Raw genomic sequence first — 25,719 nt, 5'->3', positions numbered from 1 at the left:
CCATGAATGGAATAATCTTGGATGACCTCAAGTTTAAGAAATGTAGAAAATGGGTGATCAGTCAGTTGTGTGTTTGAATAGTCAAGTCAGAAGATGATATAAAAAAATTGTAAATTTTTACGATGAATTATGGAGCCATTTGATAATTACAACACATTTATGTACTTATTAATTCTTTGTTTAAATGTATTAACACTGATTTGTCTGGTAGCTCTGTCAAATTTGCCCTTCCACAACAAGCATGAACATGTATGTCACCTTTTCGCATTGAAAAATACCCTCATGTCAGTGCAAGCATGCAGTGGTACTGATCAACGGATGCAATTAACAGTGCACTAAATGGAATAATTTATAACTATAAATATTTAAATGTATCTCAATTTCAACTTTTGTTTATTTCTGCAAGTCATCAGTCCAGTTTTTAAATTATTGAGACACAATGGTGACTGGTTTATTCATTCTTGTAATCATAATCATTGGACATTGTTTTACTTATCTCGATAAACTGAGCAAGGGCTGCACTTCTCTTCAGACCTTTAATCAATGAAACAGTAGACATCTTCTGGTTAAATTTTATACGTGAAGTACAACAGTTTAATTCAAGCAGCAATGTTTAGTAATTAGTAAGAAATAAAAAGTGGAATAACTTTTTCTCAGCACCATATTTAATGCTGAATTTTATTTATTTTAATTAGGCAACAACATTACCAGAAAAATACAAGCAAGGAAAGCTGCATGCTTACAAGCTTATCTGCAAAATTATGAAACGGCGTCAAGATGTTTCACCTAATTCCGATTTTCTGGTTCACTTCTACAATATAATGCACAGTGGACTCCTAAATCTTGATCAGGTCAGTTTTTGATGTTTAAAGTCTATTTATGTATTTTCAGAAGTCAATAATTTGAGTTATTTAATTCAAAGTTTCAGGTTTAAGTTGTTAATTGGTGTCAGTTTTATTTTCTTGCTAGTTGGTGTCTTTAGAACTGGTGGTTGTTCCATTGCAAGCAGTAAAGGTTTGAGGTATTTTGCTGCTGCTGTCAAGATAACTAGAATTAGCCAATTAGACCTAGACTAGAGCAAAGAAAAAACACTTTGGACAGATACTTAATCTTGCATGTGCTGTGTGAATAGCTTCTCCAGCGAGTGCTGTAAGTGAGAAGTAATGACGAAGAAAATATTATAATTATTTAAATAACTAAAAATAAGAATCTTCAGAAGAAAAGCAATAAAGTGAATAATTTTAAGCAGTGGTGGGTAAAAATAAACGTATTGTTGAAAATGTCATGTCTTTTTTTCACTTTTAGTAATGTGTATAAACCTTGCGTGATGTATTGCTTCAGCATATTTGCTGTATTAATGTAATTAGCAAATCACTTCTGTATTTGTCTTGTCTGGAGTACTGCGTCAAGCCTCAACAGTTGCATTCTAAGACCAACATTACTGCTTGTTCTATTTCACGTACACAATGAGAAACTGTCCATTTTAGTTGCCATCTGTTTTAAGCCTGTTTTTTTGAATGTTTTAGGATATTGTGAACACCATCATCAAACACTGTTCTCCAAGGTTTTTTTCTATCGGGTTGCCTGGTGCTACCATGTTAATTTGGGACTTTATAGTTGCTGCTAGCAAAGTAACATTCTCTTCTTCGCTTAATGTAAGTCAACAAGTATTGCTCTATTTTCTGATTAAATAATATAGAACTATGTACTTCTGAAATGCTGGTTTGCTTGTCACTTAGCTTATTTTGAAAATACAGAGACATAATGGTGTGATTTCTAAAGTCAAAAAAAATATTGTGGGGAATTAATGGATTATGTATGGGTATGTCATCTGGAATTAATAAATATTAATGTTTGGAAATGGTCAGCACCACAGAACTTGAAATTTGCTAGAAAAAGCAATGTTTTGAAATTCTTTTGTCTTGCACTCGTCAGGACATTTCATAAGAATGCAAAATCAATATATGTGGTTTCACTGCAAGCACGTGTATTACAGTCCGAGCCTGAGTGACAGTTGATTGTCAGTATAATTCTTTGTACATTCAGGATTGTCTAACAAATACTGTCCAATTGAAGAATTGCATCAAACATTGGTCACTTGTGCGTATTACTAGCACATAGTAGATGGAGACAAGACTTGGTACTTGGTTGAATGACTGAAGGGATACGCTGTTTGATACGATCCATGAATCATAAAGATGAATGGCGTACATTCCTGGCCTCACACCAGCACTAAAAGTCATATGCCACATTACTCATTTATTTGATAGGCAGAATTTTGTTTTTTTACATGACAGTAACATCCCATTGGTGGCAAACACGACTCGCCGCTACTGCATAGTAGGCAGCATGAGACAGTTAGTTCCTCCTGTTACATGCACTTTTGAGAAATCTTACTCTTCCAAGGTAATCAAAGGTAGATTGAATACTTTTCAGAGTCTATGGTGATTTCCTTAGAGCCTTTCATGCATTAATGCACTGGAAAGACGGTAGCTGAGAGGAAACCTGATAGAGGTCTACAACATTATGAGAGGCCTAGATAAAGTGATAGTCAGAGGCTTTTTCCCAATGTTGACGTTTCAATTACAAAGGGGCACATTTCAAAGTCAGAGGGGGAAAGTTTAAGGGAGATGTGCAAAGGAAGTTTTTCATGCAGAGAGTGGTAGCAGCCTCGAACGCGCTACCAGAAGAAGTGATGGAAACAGCACATTGAAGATATTTAAGAGATACCTAGATGGGTACATTTATAGGGAGGGAGTAGAGGAATTTGGATTGAAAAATGCAGGTTTTTAGATTAATTAGAGCATGATGGTCAGCACAGGCTTGGAGGGCCGAATGGCCTGTTCCTGTGCTGTACTTTTTCATTTGTTCATTGTGTGAAATGATCTGCTCATGGTTACTGTTGTCCCACAGGATGCCTTTTAAGTGCCCTATTTCAGCGTCAAGTTTGCACTATGATCAAACAGCTCAGGATCTTTTTACACTGCTGTCAATGAGGCAAATCTTATAACAGGTATGAGGGCTCTTATGGTGCAGTGATAACATCCCTAAGTCTGAGCCAGAAAGCCCAGGTTCAAGTCCCATCTTCCCCAGACATCTGTCATAATAAATCTGAACAGGTTAATCAGATATATCTATAACATGTGCAAATGTCAGAATCCTGACGTGTGTACTGGCAGTAAAGGTAGACTTATAGTAGACAACCCCTAATAAAAACAGGAATTGCTGAACAGAACTGAAGAAGGGTCACCAGACCTGAAATGTTAACTCTGCTTTCTCTTCACACGTAATGCCAGACCTGCCAGCAATTTCTGATTTTGTTTCTGATTTCTTGCATCTGCAGTTCTTTCGTTTCATTTGTGTGTCACCCTGGTTCTCATACGGATGTGGGAGAAAGGGTGTTTTTTGACTATTGCATTTGAATGTGAATTTGAACACAAATGAAGCCCGTTAAGACATGTAAAGTAATTGAAATATACAACCATAAGCTACAGTACAGAAATTCACCAAAAATCCTTAGACAGCTCCTTTCAAATCTATGATGTCTGGCATCTAGAAGTACATGGGAACACCAACAAATGCAAGTTCCCCTCCAAGCCACTCACCATCCCGACTTGGAAATGTATTGCCATTCCTTCACTGTCACTGGGTCTAAATCCTGAAATTCCCTCCGTAATGGCATTGTGGGTCAACCTACAGCATGTTCAAGAAGGCAGCTCACCGCCACCTTCTCGAGGGCAGCTAGGGACAGACAATAATATTGGCCAGCCATCGACCACCTAAGTTCCATGAGTGAATAAAACAAAAAACTGCAAATTAAAATATAGCACATATCATGTGCGTTTTGGAAATATGCAAGAAATAAGAAGTTAGTGTCATTCAATCAAAGTTACATTTTTCATGGAATACAACAAAGGTATTTGAGAGAGCTGGACCTGATAGGGATCCTAAGGCAACAACAGTTTTTGTCAATGTGGTGTCCTTGAAACTAAACTCAACTGATGAGTTTCAATAAAAACTATTTAATGAATATTTGTTCATGCAATGATGTTGGGTCTTTATTGCAATCGTACTGTGCAGCAAAGTAGTGTGAAAGGATATTAAGATTGGCCTTATCGACAACTTCTTAAATGGGGTCCAAGACATCTATTTTCTGTGCAAAGTTGATGCTGAAATAGGGTGCATCATAGCCATCGTACTGAAGAATGGCTATGCCCGTCAGGTTTCTTCTTTTCTGTATCATGCAAACTCATGAAGGGTCATAAGGTGGCCACCCTTGCTCCAGAAAAGTGCCCACTTTTCCTAAAATTGCCTTGGAAGGGTGTAAACCTGAAGGTTTAAACAGCCGGGGAAGCAACAGTTTCATGCTCTACTATGTACTACCAACAGGGGTGATACTTGCCACTATCAGGATGTTATTGCCAAGCCAAAGAGATGTTCTGCCCATCATACAAATGAGTAATAAGGTATCTGAATGTCAGAGCTGGTACGATGTCTGGTGTGTAACTCTGGTGGCTTATTTCAAGTAGTATATGCCTTTGGCTGTTAACAACAAAAAGGCACTGACCAAACCTGGCCAACCTATGCATGCAGAGCTCACAATATAGTGACTCAGTGGTTAGCACAGCTGCCTCACATCGCTAGGGACCTTGGTCCATTTCCAGCCTGGCATGACTGTTGTATGGAGACTGTGGGCTCACAGTGTGCCTCACTGGTATGTATTGAAAATATATATATGAATACACAGCCCTGTTCTTTGCAAACAAGAAACATGCACGCACTCACTGCCCGTGATTCAACTCAACAAAGCGGTTGAGAGCCATTTGCTGGTTCCTCAGAGCACTACCCTGACCAATCAAAGTCAACCTGCCTGATTTAGTCTGATATTTAACTGTCAATAAGGATTAGCAGGTGTATTTTCCATGGCAGTGCCTCTATTAGTTAGAGTCAAAGTCTATAATCTGGTGTCATTTGACTTCTGATTTTATCCACCCTAGTCCAACACCAGAACCTCCACATCATGTCTAACAATCAGAGCCCAGTTGCCAATGAATCCGCAATCTCCTCTCATAGAGTATAAACATTGGTCTTCCCTTTTACCTGGCATTTTCACAAATTGTCCTGATGAGTGTCAGATGAAAATTTAGCAGTACTCAAGAATTCTAATGTTGTGCTTCAATTACTAATATTTCTCCAATTTGAAACTTTAAATATCATAATAATAAAGCGTCACCATTGAAAATTGAACATTTCCTAAGTATTTCAATCGCCTTTTGGTGTGAAAGAATGTCTTAGTGGCATTTTAGTACTGATTGTGGCAAGTTCTTTCAAACAGACTTCTTTTTAAAACATTTATCAGCAGAGCAGTCAATGCACTTTAAAAATTGATGAATTTTCTCTAGTCGAATAGTATCTAGATTTTCCTTTAGCATTAAAATACCAAAGCAGGTTTTTTTTCTATTATTATACTAATAAGCAATGAAGATCATGTTCAAGTTGCAGTTAATTGTGTAAATACAATATCTGTGTCGTACTGATCTGTACAGTCTGCTGAAATTATCACCTGACATTCTGATCTATACCAATTTAAATCATCACAGAAAAGTTACTGCTGAAGATACCACAGTTTGCAATCTTCTGCCATCTAAGGGCTGCTTAGATGGCTCCTTGTTGATGTGTTACTCATCAATTCCTGTTCTTTGTATTTTTGTTTTTACAATTTTTATCTTTCAATATTAAAGTGAATATTTTTTATTCATTTGTGGAATTTGAGTATGACTGGCTGGCCAACATTTATTGACTGTCCCTCGTTGCCCCGAGAAGGTGGTAATCAGCTGCCTTCTTGAACCACTGCAGTCCACCTACTGTGGGTTGACCCACAATGCCATTAGGGAGCGAATCCCAGGATTTTGACCCAGTGACAATGAATGAACAGCGATGTATTTCCAAGTCAGGAAGGTGAGTGGCTTGGAGGGAAACTTGAAGATTGCAATGAACCCATATATCTGCTGCCCTTGTCCTTCTAGATGGAAGTGGTTGTGGGTTGGAAGGTGCTATCTGAGGATATTTGGTGAATTTCTGCAGTGCAGTTGTAGCTGGTACACACTGCTGCCACTGAGCGTTGGTGGTAAAGGGCGTGGATGCTTGTGGATGTAGCACCAATCAGGCTTTGTCCTGGATGGTGTCAGGCTTCTTGAGTGTAGGTGAGGCTGCACTCATCCATGCAAGTGCAGAGAATTCTATCACACTCCTGGCTTCTGGCTTACAGTTGGCAGGCAGGCTTTGAGGAATCAGGAGGTGAGTTATTTGCTACGATATTCCTAGCTTTTGACCTGCTATTGTAGCCACTGTGTTTATGTGGTGAGTCAAATTGAGTTTCTGGTGATTGATAACCCCAAGGTTGTTGATATTGGGGGATGGTAACACTGTCAAGTGCCATAGGTCAATGATTAGATTGCCTCTTATTCATGATGGTCACAGCCTGGAATTTGTGTGGCATGAGTGTTACTTGCCACTTGTCAGCCCAAGTCTGGATATTGCCCAGATTTTGTTGCATTTGAACAGTGAACTGTTTCAGTACCTGAGGAGCATTGTGCAGTCATTGGCGAATATCCCCACTTTCAGACCTTGTGATGGCGGGAAGGCCATTGATGAAGCATCTGAAGATGGTTGGCTCTAGGACACTGTCCTGAGGAATTCCTGCAGAGATATCGTGGAGCTGAGATGACTGACCTCCAACAACCACAACCATCTTCCTAAGTGTCAGGTAAGACTCCAGCCACTGGAGAGTTTGCCCTCTGATACCCATAGGTTCCAGTTTTGCAAGGGTTCTTTGATGCCACATTCAGTTGAATGCAGCCTTGGCTGAAGATTTGGAATCTATAATGCTGGGGACCACTGATGAAGGCCAAGTTGGATCACCCACTCAGCACTTTTGGCCATATCTTTTGCACTGATGTGCTGGGCTCTTTCATTATTGAGGAGATGGATATTTGTGGAGCCTCTTCCTATACTGAGTTATTCAATTATCCACCACCATTCATGACTGGATGTGGCAAGACTGCAGAGTGTAGATTTGATTTATTGGTTGTGGGATTCCTTATCTCTGTCTATCACTTGCTGCTTATGCTGTTTGGTGTGCAAGTTTGGTGGCTTCACCAAGTTGACATGTCAGCTTCATGTATGCCTGGTGCTGCTCCTGGCATACCTTCCTGTACTTTCCGTAGAACCAGGTTTGACCCCAGGCTTGATAGTAATGTTGAGTGGGGAATATGCCAGACAATGAGGTTACACGTTGTCCTGGAAGACAATTCTGCTGCTGTTGATGGCCCACAGCACCTCATGGATGCCCAATCTTGAGTTGCTAAATCTGCTCGAAGTCTGTCCCACTTAGCACAGTGATAGTGCCACACAACATGATGGAGATTATTCTCAATGTGAAAACGGGACTTCATCTCTACAAGGACTGTGCCGTGGTCACTGTTACCAATTATGTCATGGGCACATGTATTGCATCTGGCAGATTGGTATGGTTGATGTTAAATATATTTTTCCCTCTTGTTGGTGCCTCACCACCTGTCGGAGATGCAGCCTAGCAGCTGCATCCTTTAGGATCCCACCAGCTCGATCAGGAATATTGCTGCTGAGCCACTCTTGGTGGTGCATATTGAAATCCCCCACCCAGAGTACATTTTGTGCCCTTGCCATCCTCAGCGCATCCTCTAAGTGTTGTTCAATGTGGAAGAGTACTGATTTGTCAGCTGAGGGAGGACGGTACGTGGTAATCAGCAAGAGGCTTCCTTGCCTATGTTTGACCTGAAACCATGGGGTCAGAATCCAGTGGATCACTTCCAGAATAACACCCTCCCAGCTATATACCACTGTGCCGCCATCGCTACTGGGTTATCCTGCCACTGAGACAAGATATATTCAGGGATGGTGACGGTGGTGGAGAGATAATGGGAACTGCAGATGCTGGAGAATTCCAAGATAATAAAATGTGAGGCTGGATGAACACAGCAGGCCAAGCAGCATCTCAGGAGCACAAAAGCTGACGTTTCGGGCCTAGACCCTTCATCAGAGGGGGGGATGGGGAGAGGGAACTGGAATAAATAGGGAGAGAGGGGGAGGCGGACCGAAGATGGAGAGTAAAGAAGATAGGTGGAGAGAGTGTAGGTGGGGAGGTAGGGAGGGGATAGGTCAGTCCAGGGAAGACGGACAGGTCAAGGAGGTGGGATGAGGTTAGTAGGTAGTTGGGGGTGCGGCTTGGGGTGGGAGGAAGGGATGGGTGAGAGGAAGAACCGGTTAGGGAGGCAGAGACAGGTTGGACTGGTTTTGGGATGCAGTGGGTGGGGGGGAAGAACTGGGCTGGTTGTGTGGTGCAGTGGGGGGAGGGGACGAACTGGGCTGGTTTAGGGATGCAGTAGGGGAAGGGGAGATTTTGAAACTGGTGAAGTCCGCATTGATACCATTAGGCTGCAGGGTTCCCAGGCGGAATATGAGTTGCTGTTCCTGCAACCTTCGGTGGCATCATTGTGGCACTGCAGGAGTTGTTTGGTTATTGAAAGTTACATTGATGATGATGGACATGTCATCTAGAGAATGGGAGGGGGAGTGGAAATGGTTTGCGACTGGGAGGTGCAGTTGTTTGTTGCGAACCGAGCGGAGGTGTTCTGCAAAGCGGTCCCCAAGCCTCCGCTTGGTTTCCCCAATGTAGAGGAAGCCGCACCGGGTACAGTGGATGCAGTATACCACATTGGCAGATGTGCAGGTGAACCTCTGCTTAATGTGGAATGTCATCTTGGGGCCTGGGATGGGGGTGAGGGAGCAGGTGTGGGGACAGGTGTAGCATTTCCTGCGGTTGCAGGGGAAGGTGTCGGGTGTGGTGGGGTTGGAGGGCAGTGTGGAGCGAACAAGGGAGTCACGGAGAGAGTGGTCTCTCCGGAAAGCTGACAGGGGAGGGGATGGAAAAATGTCTTGGGTGGTGGGGTCGGATTGTAAATGGCGGAAGTGTCGGAGGATAATGCGTTGTATCCGGAGGTTGGTAGGGTGGTGTGTGAGAACGAGGGGGATCCTCTTGGGGCAGTTGTGGCGGGGGCGGGTTGTGAGGGATGTGTTGCGGGAAATACGGGAGACGCGGTCAAGGGCGTTCTCGATCACTGTGGGGGGAAAGTTGCGGTCCTTGAAGAACTTGGACATCTGGGATGTGCGGGAGTGGAATGTCTTATCGAGGGAGCAGATGCAGCGGAGGTGGAGGAATTGGGAATAGGGGATGGAATTTTTACAGGAGGGTGGGTGGGAGGAGGTGTATTCTAGGTAGCTGTGGGAGTCGGTGGGCTTGAAATGGACATCAGTCTGTAGGTGGTTGCCTGAGATGGAGGCTGAGAGGTCCAGGAAGGTGACGGATGTGCTGGAGATGGCCCAGGTGAACTGAAGGTTGGGGTGGAAGGTGTTGGTGAAGTGGATGAACTGTTCGAGCTCCTCTGGGGAGCAAGAGGCGGCGCCGATACAGTCATCAATGTACCGGAGGAAGAGGTGGGGTTTGGGGCCTGTGTAGGTGCGGAAGAGGGACTGTTCCACGTAACCTACAAAGAGGCAGGCATAGCTGGGGCCCATGCGGGTGCCCATGGCCACCCCTTAGTCTGTAGGAAGTGGGAGGAGTCAAAAGAGAAGTTGTTGAGTGTGAGGACGAGTTCAGCTAGGCGGATGAGAGTGTCGGTGGAGGGGGACTGGTCGGGCCTACGGGATAGGAAGAAGCGGAGGGCCTTGAGGCCATCTCCATGCGGAATGCAGGTGTACAGGGACTGGACGTCCATGGTGAATATGAGGTGTTGGGGGCCAGGGAATTGGAAGTCCTGGAGGAGGTGGAGGGCGTAGGTGGTGTCACGGACGTAGGTGGGGAGTTCCTGGACCAAAGGGGAGAAAATGGAGTCCAGATAGTTGGAGATGAGTTCGGTGGGGCAGGAGCAGGCTGAGACGATTGGTCGACCAGGGCAGGCAGGTTTGTGGATTTTGGGAAGGAGATAGAAACGGGCCGTGCGGGGTTGGGGAACAATGAGGTTGGAGGCTGTGGGTGGGAGGTCCCCTGTGGTGATGAGGTCGTGAATGGTGTTGGAGATGATGGTTTGGTGCTTGGGTGTGGGGTCATGATCGAGGAGGCGGTAGGAGGTGGTGTCGGAGAGTTGGCGTTTGGCCTCGGCGATGTAGAGGTCAGTGCGCCATACTACCACTGCGCCACCCTTGTCTGCGGGTTTGATGGTGAGGTTGGGGTTGGAGCGGAGGGAGCGGAGGGCTGCCCGTTCTGCGGGGGAGAGGTTGGAGTGGGTGAGAGGGGTGGAGAGGTTGAGGCGATTAATGTCTCGACGGCAGTTGGAGATGAAGAGGTCGAGGGAGGGTAGGAGGCCTGGGGGTGGTGTCCAGGAGGAGGACTTGTGTTGGAAGCGGGTGAAGGGGTCAGTGGAAGGAGGGTTGGGTTCCTGGTTGAAGAAGTAGGCATGGAGGCGAAGACGGCGGAAAAACTGCTCTATGTCCAACCGTGACTGGTATTCGTTGATGTGTGGTTGTAGGGGGACAAAGGTGAGCCCCTTGCTAAGGACTGACCGTTCGTCATCGGTGGGGTCTCCGGCCGTGTCCTCATGGTCAATGGCGGCGGGTGCATGGTGGGGGAGGGGCAGGGACAGAGTCGGGATTTGGGAGGCGTAGGAATCCTCTTGTGGGTGGCAGGGGCCCGTGAGTTGGTTGTATGATTCTGTGAGTATGACTGTGTTAGTGTGTTGCTTGACTAGCTTGTGAGACAGCTGTCCCAATTTTGGCTCCAGATGTTAATGAGAAGCACTTTGCAGGGTCGACAGGACTGTTCCTGCCGTTGTCTTTTCTGGTGCCTAGGTCGACGCCAGATGATCCATCTGATTTCTTTTCTTTGAGACTTTGTAGCAATTGATACAACTGAATGGCTTGCTATGAAATCTCAGAGGGTAATTGAGTGTCAACTATATTGCTTTGGATCTGGAGTTACACGTAGGCTAGACCAGGTGAGAATGGCAGATTCCCTTCCCTGAAGAACATCAGTGAACCAGATATGTTTTTCCGGCAATTGACAATGGTTTCCTGATCATCAGTAAATTGTTAATTCCAGATTTTTTGGTTGATGGAATTCAGTCTGTTATGGTAGGATTCAAATTTGATGCCTAGAGCAATGTCTGGGTCTCTGGGTTAATAGTCTAGCAATAATACCACTAGCCCATCGTCTACCCCTCTGAATATATGAGACTGCGGTCATCTTGACTGCTTTTTGCTCGGGCGAATAAAAGTATAATGCTGCATATGGTGCATTTTGAAGTAAAAACAGAAAATTGCTGGCGAAACTCAACAGGTAGCAGCATCTGTGGAGAGGGATACTGAGTTCATACTTCATGTCCAGTATAAGTTAACATTTCAAGTTGGCTCTGTTACCTTTCTGTTTGCCGAGTTTCTACAGCATTTTCTGTTTTTAGTATAAATGATCCATTCCTTGCTGACTCAGCTAATCAAGAAAAATGATAATGTGAGTGATATGTCAGCAGCATGAACCACTACTGTCAGTAAAGATGGCCTAAGAGAGAAGAAAATAAAGATTTAAAAGTCTATTAAGCATTGTATGAATTCTACAGTTGCATATCCAATTAAGAGAATGAAAAGAGCAATAACTTTTATATTGCCATGAATTTGCTAAAGTAATGCTCTACCAGAATATACTTATTAGTCATAAAGTTATATTTAAAAACAAAAACAAAATAATAACTGGTATTCCAGTAAAAATAGATCGCCATCATTTCAGTAAACTGGTATAGATTTTCTAATTGCATTCCCACTGTTAAATATAAAGTGAGCTATGACTTAATTTGATTTGCCTGGAACTTTCAAATATATTCTTATTCCATTTCAGGCTCCAAGAGTAGAAGCGCAGATTCTTTTGGGTTCTTTAGTCTGTGTCCCAAATGTATATATAGACCTCCCTACGTTACAGCCTTCTCTTGTGGACATCTTATCAACAAAATGTGATGATGTTAAGGTAAGATTTCTCATGCAAACTGTGTTTGATGTGTTGAATTATCACCAACTCTTTTTTATTATTCGCGCCTCGAAAACACATTGCAGTCCGATGTTTTTATCAGAATTTCATTGTTTGCCTATATTCTACTACAATCTTCACCAAATTAAAATTCATGGCTCCAATCCAATGATTAAAATAATAAATATTAGTTCTCATCCATATTAAAAAATGGAGATGACGGCAGTTTCTACAGAATGTGCACATTTAAGCACAGAGTTCAGAAGTATGTTATCTGAGTTGCCATCTTGACCCAGAAACTTCCCTTTGGGTTTGCACTAAAAAATGTGCAAGATCATGAAGTTGTCATGCATGATAGATGCCCACTAAATTCACCTGACAAGCAGTTTTGTGGCTGCAAATGAGTGTCCCTAGTGCTGGGGTCAGGGTTGTCTCAAGTGGGTGCAGGGCATTTTGAAGGGAGAGGGTGACTAGCCAGTAGTCATGCTGTATGTTGACACCAACAGTATGGGTGAAAAAACATTTGAGGTCCTGCAACAGAAATTTAGAGACTTTAGGTAGTAGTTAGGACAAGGAGGACTAATGTTCTGATCTCCGGCTTACTTCCAGTGTCACACACAAATGAGCACAGGTGTAGAAAGATAGGTCAGATGAGCATATGGCTGAAGTGAGAAAGAAAAGGACCTTGGTATACAAGTTCATAGATCCCAGAAGGTGTCAGCTGAGGTAGATAAGTGGTGGACAAGGCATACGGGATGCTTGCCTTCAATAGTTGAGGTGTAGGATATTGGAGCAGGGAAATCTTGTTGCAATATTTATAGAGCACTGGTTACATCAGAGATAGTACACTGTCTGCAGTTCTGGTCTCCACACTATCAGAAGAACATGATTACTCTGGTGAAAATTTTTTTTCACCCAAGGGGTGGTAGAAATATGGAACAGGCTGCCTTGGACAGTGGTGGAGGCAAGTACTCTTGCAACATTTAAGAAGTATCTGGACAAATACTTAAAATGCCAGGGCATGGGAGGCTGTGGACCAATTGCAGATAAATTGGATTAGTATATTTGGTGGTTGTTCGTCGACTTAGACATGGTGGGCTGAAGGGCCTGTTTCAATGTTGTATGACTCTGTGATCAGCAAACATTAATGTAAGTAAATTTTTAAGTGTGATTGGTTTTAATTTCTGCCATAGAACTTTTCCAGCTTGGAAAATTAAGTGTACAATCTCACCCCTTCAGATTTTAATCATCGTTAGCTTTAGCGAAAAAAAAACAATTTTAATAACATTAAAATTGGAAAATGTTAGAAATAGTGAGATCAGACAGCATGTATAGAATGAGAAACCAGAATAGTATTTCAAGTTAATGGCCTTTCATACTTTACCATTTGTATTCTCTGTTAATCGCATGACTTTCCTTTCTTCTTTTTTGATTTTGGTTTATGATTTGGCATTGGATTAACTATTCCAGTTTGTATCTTGGACTTCAGGCTCTGTGTGCCTCATTCTTAAATTTAATTGACAAACTTCTTTTGAGGGTGCTATGCCGAAAATGAATTTTTAATCCCTGACAGTTCCAATGCAGAAGTCTGTGGAAAGAATGTTCCAAGTTTATTGAGTAGCAAGTGCCATTCATTTGCCATTGCCAACAAAATTCAGATCTTTGAACTGTTTCAAGTGCAACGATAAAAAGTAAAGCACACTTTTCAAATGTATTCACAAGATCACAGTTCAAGGCTTCCTAAACCTTTTACTGCCATTTGATTTGGTCTGTACCAAAGTGCATCTCAGGCAAAATAAGTCCCCTGAACAGTTTCATTGCAGATCCTTCCTTTAATCTCTTTGTTCCTAACTCATTTGTTTCATTCATAGAAAGGTTTAAATTTTCACCTGGAAGTACAGTCCTGAATGTAGTTTTTTAAAAAATATACCCACTCAGCAATGTTGAAATATCCATATGGATAGCTAATGACACCAAACTCTATCCCACCATATGTTTCTTCACAGCCTCTGTAATGTAAGACATTAATTGTTAGGCGAGTTTCTCCTAGTTAAATGTTGGAAAACCAAAAGGATCAATAGCACTTACTCAACAAGAACTTGCTCACTGCTCAGTTTGAATTGTACCAAAACCACTCGGCCCTGATTTCGTTACAGTTTTGGCCTAAACTTGGGTAAAAGAGCCAGACTCCAGAGAGTGACTGCACTTGACATCAAGGAAACATTTGTCTGGCTATGGCATCAGGAACCTGAGTAAAACTAGAATCAATTGGAAGCTCAACTTTGTTCAAAGTCACACTTAGCACAAAGAAAGTGGTTGTGGTTATTGAAGGGAAATCAGCTCATTCCAAGGACAGGACTACAAGTTTTCCTCATGGAGGAGTGTTAGACATGACTATCTCCAGTTGCTTCATCAATGATCCTTCTTTCATCAGGCTAGAAATGAACATGTTTGCTCATGACTATATAATGTACATCATAATTCTCATGTACCAAAACAATCCATGTCCACAGGCAGCAGAACCAGGACAAAATTACAGGCTTGGGCTGATGTGTGGAAAATGTGTTTTGTGTTGGACAATGATTGTCTCCCAAAGTGAGAATCTAACCATGACAAAAGACTTATAATGGTGTTATCATCACTGTTCTTTTCCTAACTTAAGTTTAATACTCCTTTTGATGATGCAGCAGAGAGAGTCAATAGGTGGATTTAACATGACTTCTTGCTGCCCTTTGGCACAAAATTGTGAAGTACCTAGTGCTATCCATCCAAACCTCCCACTTAGTTCAGTGCAATTTTTAAAAAGCAGATTTAATCCTGCAGAGAGAGAGAGAGAACTTTTTTTTGGCATATGACGCAGCACAAACTTATCAAATTTTATTCAGTATGCTAATTTAAGAAGGTACAATATGATACTATCTTACAAAATAAACATCAAAAGAACTGCGAATGCTGTAAATCAGGAACAAAAACAAAGTTGCTGGAAAACCTCAGGATGCTGGCAGCATCTGTGGAGGAGAAAACAGAGTTAACATTTCTGGTCCGGTGATCCGAAATTCTGAGGAAGGTCAGCAGACTTGAAACGTTAACTCTATTTTCTTCTCCACAGATGCTGCCAGACCTGCTGAGTTTTCCCAGCAACTTTGTTTTTAATCCTGATACTCTCTTATTTCTGATTTGTTTTCTTCAAGCAAATGCAAGTAACCTTCGATGGTGTTGATTTTATGGAAATGTTCCTGAATTTTGTTTTTAACATAAAATATGTGATTGAGTGTTTTCATGAAATCTGAGTATATTAATTTATTTTTCAAGTTACTAATGTTTTAAAATTCTTCATTGTTTTTTGTTTTCCTGGAAAGAATTCCTGAACTCTGAGAGTTGTTGAAGTTTTGCAATGCAGCAATATTGCATTGAGCATTTTTTTGAAATGTATATGTGTGCTAAAGTATGAATATATTACCTTCCAGTTTTTTATTTGCTTTCTGTCACTCTTTATATTTGAAGGACTTATTATATTTTTGTATGCTGTTTATGTTTTCAATTTGATATTCTAGGAACTCGTAATTAAAAGCATTTTAAAATCAGCAAGAGAAGAACCTTCTGGACCAGCTAGGCAAGTAGCTTTATTTCACTCTGCAATTTTTTAAAGAAGTAACTTCACTGTTGACTGTCCCAAAATTCTTTAATGTAGTTGACTGCTGGCCAGCTGGATGCTATATCACTGCATTTTCCTGGGAATTACCTTTTAAACAATATAACGGTTACTTTGTAAGCAGCAAGGTTGTCACCAGAAGTCATTAGATCTTTCAAAGAGGCTTTTATGAGATCAGTACATGTGCACTTGCTTTGCCTATGACTCCAATACCCAGGTCATGGTTTCTGATAGATATAACAGGATGGTTGGATTACTTGGTTTTTGATTTTGCGATGATCTGTACTGGAAATTAAAAATTGAAGTAAGTTTTCTGAAAGCTACCTTGCAAGCTTTCAGATAATTTCACCACAAATCTATGAAATAGAGAATTGCATATTATATTCTACATATTGTTAACCATACCAAGAAAGCTTATATTTACATGTGCATTACGATCTCTATTTTACAGATGTGTTGCACTTTGTAGCCTTGGCATTTGGCTCTGTGAAGAATTGGTACATGATACTCGCCATCCACAAATCAAAGATGCCCTAAATGTAATTTGTGTAACTTTAAAGGTGAGTGATGTTTCCATAGTGATTTTTTAAAATTTCAATCCAGCTTTGGGAAAAAAATACAGCAGTTGTAAGAATAAAGTTGTTAATGTTTTACAGTTTCCAAACAAAGCGGTTGCACAAGTGGCTTGTGATGTTTTGCATTTATTGATCAATTATGTGGACAAACTTCAGAATTATCCATCAGATTCTCCAAAAAAAATTCTTGAGGTAAGAGGTATTTCTTGAGGCATTTATTGATTTTATTTCTATTGGTTACGTGTTTGCCTGTCAAAGCATTTCCAATGAAGATTCAACCAGAAAGGTTTATTCAACTAATGTTTCTTTGTGCATGACACTGCATGCTTGTATTGAGTAAGTGTAGATGCTGAACTGAGATGCAGACCTGCTGAGCTTTTCCAGCAACTTTGTTTTTGTTCCAAACATAGATGCTAGTTAGTCTACGAAGAGATAAATCACATTTAATGTAGCACATTATATAGCACAATGTTGCTGAATTTAAATCTTAGAACTCCCTTCCTAACACCACTGTCTGTGTACCTACATCCCAAGGACTAGAGCAGTTCAAGAATGTGATTCACTACTACTTTCTCAAGGGTAATTAGGGATAGATGATAAATTTTGATCTTGGGATACCAACATATATGAATTTAAAATAAAATTAAAATTGTAAATTATTCAGCGCTTTGATGGTGGACCAAGTAAATATTTAAGGTGGTAGAGGGGGTGCCAGTCAAGCAGGCAACCCATGTCCTGAATGGTGTTGAGTTCTTGAGTACTGTTATTAGCCTCTTGAGTTTTGTTGGAGCTGCACTAATTCTGGCAAATGAGTAGTATTCCATTATATAACAAACTTGTATCCTGGAGATGGTGGACAGACTTTGGGCAGTTACTGCAAAATTGCCAGCCTGTGACCTGCTTCATGTGACCTCTCTGTTTTAAGGCTGACTCTGTTCAGTTTGGTCAATAGTAAGACCTCCCCATCCTGATTCTGATAGTAGGGAGTTCAACAACGGTAATGTTGATTCTTGCCTGCTAGGGATGATCTGATGTGGCATCTGTGTGGTATAAGTGTTGCTTGCCACTTATCAGTCCAAGGCCAAATGTTTAGTATTTGGAGCATATGGCACGCATTTTTTATTATCTGAGGAGTTGCAAATGGTACTATGTGAAATCATCACTGAGAAACCACTTAATATCTTTGTGATGGAGGAGAGGTCATTGAAACACCTGATGTACACTACCTTGAGAAATTATTGCAGCAATATTCTGGGACTGAGATGATTCACCACCAGCAGCCAGAACCAACATCCTTTGTGCTCAGTACTGAGAGTTTTCCACCAATTCGCATCGTCTTCGTTTTACCAGGACTCCTTCATGTTACATTTGGGATTTACCTGGATGGCTGCATTTCACAGCAGGAAATTTGCCACTTAGTGTGAGCTCTGTTTTGTAGCTATTGGTTCATGAGCTGTGCAAAATGATCAGGAGCCAAGAGGTGTCTACAACTGAAGCTGATTGGTTCTCAGCTAACTGAGCAGATTGGAACTGGAAACAAGTTACATAGGCATGCAGTTGTTCTCCATGGTTTAACTTTGAAGAAAACCAGTTAGTTTTCCTGCAGCAGTTGCTGTGAACTGTGATATTTTGTATTGATAAATCAGAGACATTTTTCAAGGAAATCAGTTGCTCTGTACTTTTTACAAGCTTGGAAGTGAAGGATAGTATCAATTTGAGAAGAAAAAGATAAAATCCGGCAAGGTTAATCATAAACCAGAGGATTGGGAATCTTCAGTAAAGACTAACATCACAATAATAAAGAGGGAGAAACTAAATAGAGGCCACACTATCAAGTAATATAAATGTGTACAAAATGAGCTTTTTATGAAAAATATTTAAAAAGAGAGAGAAAAGCCAAAGTGAACATATAGGCTCTTAGAGAACACATTAGCTTAACATCTGTTATATGGAAAATAACAGTCTATTCTAAATGATGTAATTATAGAGCATTTAGAAATGCATAATATAATCAATCAAAGTCAACTTGGCTTCGTTAAGAGGAAATCATGCCTGACAAATTTGTTACACTTATTTGGGGAGGATTTATAAAGAGGAGAAGCTAGATATAATACATTTGGATTTCCAAAAGGCATACTCTAATGTGCCACACATAAGGTACTCAATGGGATAAGAGCTGATGGGGATGGGGGTAATATATTGACATGGATAGAGGATTGACTAATTAATAAAAGACAGTTTGGATCAAGTAGACATTTTCAACTTGACAGTATGTAACTAGTGGAGTGCAACAAAGATTAGTGGTGAAGTCACAATTATTTACAACATCTGTATTAATGACTTGGAGACGGAAGTGAATGTCCAATTACCAAGTTTGGAATGGCATAAAAATAGGTAGGAAAATAACGAAAATGATACAGAATTTACAGGGGGATAAAAGCAGATTAAGTGAGTGGGCAGAAACAAAGCAGATTGAATATAATGTGGGAAAAATATGAAGTTATGCACTTTGGCATGAAGAATATGTGTTGAATGTTATTTAAAAGGCGAAAGAGTAGAGAGAGACTGCATCAGATCTCATTTAATGTGCCAAATTGTTTTATAATTATATCTTCCTTGGATGATCTCCACATTCCAATATTGTTGCATTGTTTGCATGGCGTTGAGCATGAAGTGAGGTGACATAGCATTATGTATCTGGGCTACTTAAAAGAGAAATTAAAAGTTTCCCCTTTCAAAAATGCAGGAAGAAAAATGTAGAATTAGTGACATTAGGAATATATTTTTTTCCTATTTATTCTTTCACATTTTCAAAACTGGCTAGGCCAGCATTGTTTGACCATCCCTAATTCCTACATAACACGAAGGTGGTGACGAAATGCCTTTTTGAACCATTGCACTCCATGTGGTGTGGGCATATGTCCAAATGTGGTAGGAAGGGAGATTGAGGAATTTCAAAGAAATGCAAAATTTTAGTGTAAACTGTTTACAGTTCCAAGGAAATACACTGGCATAGAAATAGTTGTTTTAAAGTAACAAAGTGGCATACTACACAAGCTAAAATTGTGTAAAAATTTGAAGTAAAATTGAAGTGAAGTATTAGCAAAGGAACTTTAAACATTGCATCTGGTATCTGAACCTACAGTTTTCTGGACAAAACATTTCCATAGCATGGGAATCAAATTAAAAGCAGACCTCTTTAGAAATCAGTAAGGAAATTGCTCCCTTTTCTCAAATTGCCGTTCAATTCACACCCAAACAATATCGAACCCTTTTGAAGCAGACTACCCTGTTTCCTCTCCTTTCTATCTCCTGTCATGCTGCCGTTGATTCTCTAGTGTAAGCAACTCCCTATCCTGATTGCCCATATGCAATGCCACAGGAGATCAGCTAGTAAATCTGTATATGATTAATGCAACTAATCTTCTGTGTTGCTTCAGTAAATTTACTTCAGAGCAAAATACAGATCGCAGTAAAAATCAGAAAGCTCATTGCGGTCACTAACCATCATCAATGTAATTGAATGAACTTATTTTTCTTGATCACCTTTTAAAGAGAGAACTTGTTTAAAAAAATCTTGTGAAACATGATTATATTCTTTTATTCTTATGCATTTTTTTTCTTTGTTCTGGTAAATTACCCCTTTATGGATTATTTAAGATGGCATTTGTTATAACATAAACATCTTTTTCTTTTTGTTTAGATATTGATGGCAACAATTACTTACCTGTTACCCAGTACAGAAGTATCTCCACATGAGCAGGATAAAAGGGTATGCACAGGGCTAGGTTTATGTGGATAATAAGAAGGGTATTTATAAGTTTTGGCTTTTGTTAATATTGTGTTGTGACTTATCCTTCACAGCTAGTGGTATCCCTATTGCTTTGCTTATTGGACTGGTGCATGGTGCTGCCTTTAAAAATACTCCTGCAAGCTGTCCAAGCTGCAGGGCAAGATAAGGATAACGCTGACAAATCCATTCTCAGTTGTATTTACAAGGTATACTTTAATATTATTTGTAATAATGATATATATTTAAGCATTCACACTAATTATCTTTAGATTTTTGTAAAGTGATGCTGTTAACTCTTGAATTGATGGCTTTAGTAAATTTCTGATACTGCAAAACTGCATGTTTCAGATCAGCATATACTTCCAACATTCAGTTTTATTTTTCAAATAATGTTCTATATTTGACCTTCATAAAAAGAGAAGCAAAGACAAAGCTTTTTGTCCTGTGGTCATCAGAACTGCCATGCAAGAAACCAATCTTGGCAAGTAAGCAACAATTTGTATGATGTGAAAAGAGAGTAATGTGTTGGCATGGAGTTACTGTTGATAGTCAATCTCATCCAACAAAACTGAGAGCATGAAAGTTGATTGTTATAGATCAGAAAGTTTCATGGATAATGCTGCAGATTCTCTGCCCATCTGCATAATTTTTTTCTCAATTTAAAAAATGCAGTGTATGGGCAAACTCCTTTTACTGTCATGGGACATCTGTGTTACTGTATGTAGCTTCTATCGCATTCAAATGCACTGCACTGCGAGTACAGTTGATGTTAAATTGATATCCCAGTTAATTCTTATCACAGTCAGGGATATTTAATAAATGCTGTTCAGTAGCAACATTCTGTCTACTTTGGACATGGTGTTCTAAGGCTTGCAAGCATAGGTCGCTTGAGCACAATTCGCATCCTTCACGATGCGTATGGTCAATGGGACATGTTGTTTGATACAGATAACACAGTGTGGAGCTGGAGGAACACAGCAGGCCACGCAGCATCAGAGGAGCAGGAAAGTTGATGTTTCAGGTTGGAACCCTTCTTCTGGGAGGGGGGGAAGGAGCTCAGAAATAACTAGAGGGAGGAGGGGTAGGGCTGGCGAAGCTAGGTGGAATGGTGAAATGTGGGTAGGCAGTGGTAGGGATTGGTCAGTGAAGTGGGAGGAACAAATAGGTGGGAGAGAAGATGAACAGGTTGTGTCAGGTCAAGCAGGCGGGGTGAGAGGAAGGTGTGGTCATGGGATGAGGCTGGGGCTGAGGGTAGGGAGATTTTGAAACTGGTAAAGTCCACATTGAGACCATTGGGTGGTAGGCTCCCAAGGCGGAATATGAGGTGCTGCTCCTCTGGTTTGCAAGTGGCACCATTGTGACACTGGAGGAGGCCCAAAATGGGCATTTCACCCAGGGAGTAGGAGGAGGAGTTGAAATGGTTCGCGACCAGAAGGTGTTGTCGGAAGGGCTGTAACTGGGTCGATGGATGTGACAAGATTGGTGGCATCAGTGGGTGAGGCGATGGTGACCACATGGTCAGTGGCCCCAGGCACATTGTGGGGAAGATCCTGAGTAGATTTGAGGACTTTGGGGGGAGCGGGAGGTGGAACCTGCTATACGATCTATATAACAATCTGTGCACCAGAGTGAAACCCTAGGGCTCACAATTTCAAGATTGTCAGTAAATGGGCTAGGAATGAAATGAGGACGAACTTTTTTTCTCAGAGTTGTTTGGAATGCACTGCGTGGCAGATTGGTGGAGGTGGATTGCATGGAACTTTCAAAAAAGAGCTGAATATGTATTTGAAAATGGTGAATTTAGTGGGATACAGAGATGGGCTGGAGAATATGACTATCTGGGTAACTCTTTCACGACCCATGCAGCCACAATAGATCAAATTACCTCCTCCTGTACTGTAAAATTTTACGATTCTATGTACCATATTACTCATTTGTATCGTAGACAAGATGTCTTATTGGTTTTATGGTGCAATCCTGTTAGTGATGAAAACTACTTGTGTTTGCTTGAAAGTAGCAATATGAAATAGGTAGTTTCATCTGTTCAGATTTCTGAGACAGCTTCCCCTTTCCAGTGATCTGAAAGAGATTGGCACCATTCAGGGCCAAAACTGTTTACCGTAGGCCTTTTTATGAATTTGTCTAATGTACAGCAAGGTGATTTGAGCCATGACAGGGCAGGACAGTTTTGATTTGCCTTATCTCAGTATCAAGTTTACATGATGGGTGGATGATTAGGACTGTTTTTCTTAAGGTTTCCCATAAACATAAATCTTGTAACACTCAGAACTGGAGAACTTTCCATGGGTATTTTGACCAGTGAATATAGGCTTTCAATAGATAGTACATAGTAAACAACCCGTTAGTAGATTTTTCAACTGACACATTGAGCTTGTTGATTGTTCTGTTTCAATAGTAACTTTGAGTGCAGAACAGAGTATACTCAGCAGTGTAAAGAAATTCCTTGAAATAGAACAACCTTAATGAGCTCTCTTTCCTCATAGTGCTCATGTCAGTTTAATGCTGAGTTAAAGCATATCTAAAATAGCTTGCATTTTAATAGATATCTTGTTGAGGTCATCCCTTGCCCTATATCACCCAATCTCCAGAAAGGGTGTAAGGCCCCTTGGCCCCTGAACAGTGCCCAGTGTACCTCAGCATACCCTGGAAGCCAGAGGCTTCTCCAAAGTTTGACCAGTAAATAAAGCTAGCCATCTCTCGCAGCTACTTTGAGTGAACACGAGTAGTTTCATGCACTGAGAGGATGCTACAACCAGTCGAAAAGACATTCCAAGAGAGTCCTGTAATGTGAGATTCACTGCTATTGTGATGACTGGAATGAAGGCTGTATATCTCAAAGCAGGCAGACTATTTCAAACACATCCTTTTGACAATTTACAGGTGCTACGAGGCAGCAGTGCTAAACAGCGAGATACCTTGCCGCCCAGTCTTATCAACAATGTTTTCACTTTGAACTTGATTTTTATTTTAATAAAGGAGATTAAAATTTATCAAAATAGATTGGAGAAATGTAATTAATATCCTGGGTCTCATGCTCAGTAATTCATTTTTCTTTAGATTCATGGCATTGTTTCTGAGCAAGGATATGAGAATACAGTGGAAATTACTTTGTTTGAGTTTTCTTTCTAAATTCAAAATTTCTATTTGAGTCAGCCGATTTTTGATCCATAAAATCAGTTTTTCGGAGAATCGCGAGGGCAACAACCTCCTTGGAAATTGTTTATTAATTGAATTTCTTTTAATTGGAAGTTCTGTCTGATGTACTTGTTCACTTTCATCAGAATAAGTCTTGTATTCTGTTAAAAATCAGTTGATCCAAAGAGGTAGACAAATCACAACATTCAAGAGTACATTCAAATCTGTATTTTTAATAACTGTAGTAAAAGTTCCTGTCTATTTGTATATCTGTGTATGATCAACAAATAAATTATGATTTCTCTACATGCACAACATATATAGTTATTTAGAACCATCATCCTATTAGTTTTACAATTGCAGAGACTCTTTTCTTTTCTTTTTCAAAGTTGGTTTCTGTAATTTCATGAATTAACCCATAATGATCCATAGGGAGAAAGTTAATCGTTTGGTAACGTTAACAGTGATGAGTGTTTGTCTTTATTTGTGAAGCATCTCAACATTCTTTTTTGTGCAGGTGCTGCATGGCTGTGTATATGGAGCGCAATACTTCAGTAATCCGAGATACTTCCCTCTGAACTTATCAGACCTTGCCTCTGTTGAATATGATCCATTTTTACATTTGGAAAGCTTGAAAGAACCAGAGCCTTTGCATTCCCCAGATTCTGAGCGATCATCAAAACTGCAAACTGTCACAGAGGGTATGTACCTAGATAACCAAAAACATCTATCAGAAACCTTAAAAGTAACATGTGTATGGTGGGGTTGCAAAGATCAACGGTTCAATCCCACCAAGAAATTTAATTCCTAAATCTAATCATCTATGGGCTAGAATATTACTATTTATTTTTGTTTAAAAATGCTAGTTCATCTTTTTAAATGCTACACCCTAGTCTGATTTGTTTTGATTTACTTTTGTCATATGTGCCTAAGTAGAGTGAAAAGTTTTCTTTTGCATGCAGCATGTGAAGATCATAACGTACAAGGACATATAGATCATACAGTGCTTAGACAGAGCAAGGCACGCAAGACTATGGCTGCACAGAAGATGCACAAAAGAAAGATCAGCATTAGATTTGAAGTTAGAGACATCTGTTCAGCATGTCTAACAACAGTGGGGAAGAAGCTGTTCTTGAACCTGTTGGTACATGTATTTATACTTCTGCATCTTCTACTTGATGGAAGAGTTTGAAAGAGAGTATATCCGAGGTAGGAGGGGTGTTTGATGATGTTGGCTGCCTTTCCATGGTAACAGCAAGTGTAGGTGGAGTCCATGCATGGGAGGTTGGCTTACGTTATGGTCTGGGCTGTTTACAAAACTTTCTTTAGTTTTTTACGGCCCTAGCCATAGCAGTTGCTGTACCAAACTGTGATGTACCCAGATAGAATGAATTCTGTGGTGCATCTGTAAAAGTTGGTGAGGATCTTTACAGACATGACAAATATCCTAAACCTCCTGCGGATTAAGAGGCATTTCTATGCCTTCTTGACTGTTGCATCTACATGAGAGGACCCGGACAGATCGTCGGTTATTATCACTCCGAGGAACTTGAACGCTCGCAACCCTCTCCACCTCAACTTGCTTGATGTAGTAGGGGTGTGTCCTCCTCCCTCCTTTCTTTCTGAAGCCAATGATCAGTTCTTTAATTTTGCTGATATCGAAGGAGAGATTGTTATTTTGCACCACAACAGCAAGCATTCTATCTCCTTCCTGTATCCTGACTCATCGTTGTTTGATATCCCGCCTATGTCAGTGGTGTCATCAGCGAGCTTGTAGATACTGTTCTGATTAAATTTGGCCACACACTTGTGAGTGTACAGGGAGTACAGCTGGAGGCTGAGAACGCATCCTTGCAGGGCATCAGTGTTGAGGATTATTGTGGAGGAAGTGCTATTGTCTTTCTTCACTGAATGCAGCCTGTGGATCTGAAAGATGAGAATTCATTTGCAGAGGGTGGAGCCAAGACCTTGGTCTTGAGGTTTGGAGATTAGTTTGGTTGGGATTATAGTGTTGAAGGCTGAGCTGTCGTCGATAAGTAGGAGCCTGACGTAGGTATCCTTATTATCCAGATGTTTCAGGGATGACTGTAGGGATAGGAAATGGTGTCTGGTGTGGACCTGTTGCACTAGTAAGCAAATTGCAAGGGATCAAGACAGGCTGGGAGGCTAGAGTTGATGTGAGCCATAACCAACCCCTTGAAGCGAAGCACGTTGCATATGTTTTCTTTGGTACGGGTTGACAGTGTTGTTGAAGCAAGTGAAGACTTCAGGTTGTGGCAAGGAGAGGTTAAAGCTGTCAACGAATACTCCCGTCAGTTGGCCCACACAGGATCTGAGTGCATGGCTGGTACTCCATCTGGGCCAGATACTTTCCTCAGGTTCACTCTCAAGGAAGCCGACCTGACATGTACAATGGTGACTGTGGGAACAGGCTGTTAGGGCAGGTGACTGTTCCACTGACATTCTGCTTGAACCAAACTTAAAACGCTTTGAG

The 25,719-nt window shown here is 40.9% G+C and overlaps 1 protein-coding gene across 11 annotated transcripts in view; it reads left to right on the top strand.

The window, feature by feature from the left end:
* Positions 1-25,719, top strand: part of ralgapa1 (Ral GTPase activating protein catalytic subunit alpha 1) — a 324,614-nt gene that overhangs the window by 193,618 nt on the left and 105,277 nt on the right. For all 11 annotated transcript variants that reach the window (XM_048537681.2, XM_059649187.1, XM_048537674.2 and 8 more), the window contains 9 exons: positions 696-851; positions 1,527-1,655; positions 11,924-12,049; positions 15,604-15,662; positions 16,153-16,261; positions 16,358-16,468; positions 19,980-20,048; positions 20,141-20,275; positions 23,743-23,926. In XM_048537681.2, coding sequence (XP_048393638.1) covers positions 696-851; positions 1,527-1,655; positions 11,924-12,049; positions 15,604-15,662; positions 16,153-16,261; positions 16,358-16,468; positions 19,980-20,048; positions 20,141-20,275; positions 23,743-23,926 — 1,078 coding nt within the window. The remainder of the gene's footprint in view (positions 1-695; positions 852-1,526; positions 1,656-11,923; positions 12,050-15,603; positions 15,663-16,152; positions 16,262-16,357; positions 16,469-19,979; positions 20,049-20,140; positions 20,276-23,742; positions 23,927-25,719) is intronic.

The sequence above is a fragment of the Stegostoma tigrinum genome, chromosome 10, assembly GCF_030684315.1.
Source record: "Stegostoma tigrinum isolate sSteTig4 chromosome 10, sSteTig4.hap1, whole genome shotgun sequence".
Lineage (NCBI taxonomy): Eukaryota > Metazoa > Chordata > Chondrichthyes > Orectolobiformes > Stegostomatidae > Stegostoma > Stegostoma tigrinum.
The sequence above is the reverse complement of the archived record's forward strand: the minus strand, read 5'-3'. Positions and strand labels throughout refer to the sequence as shown.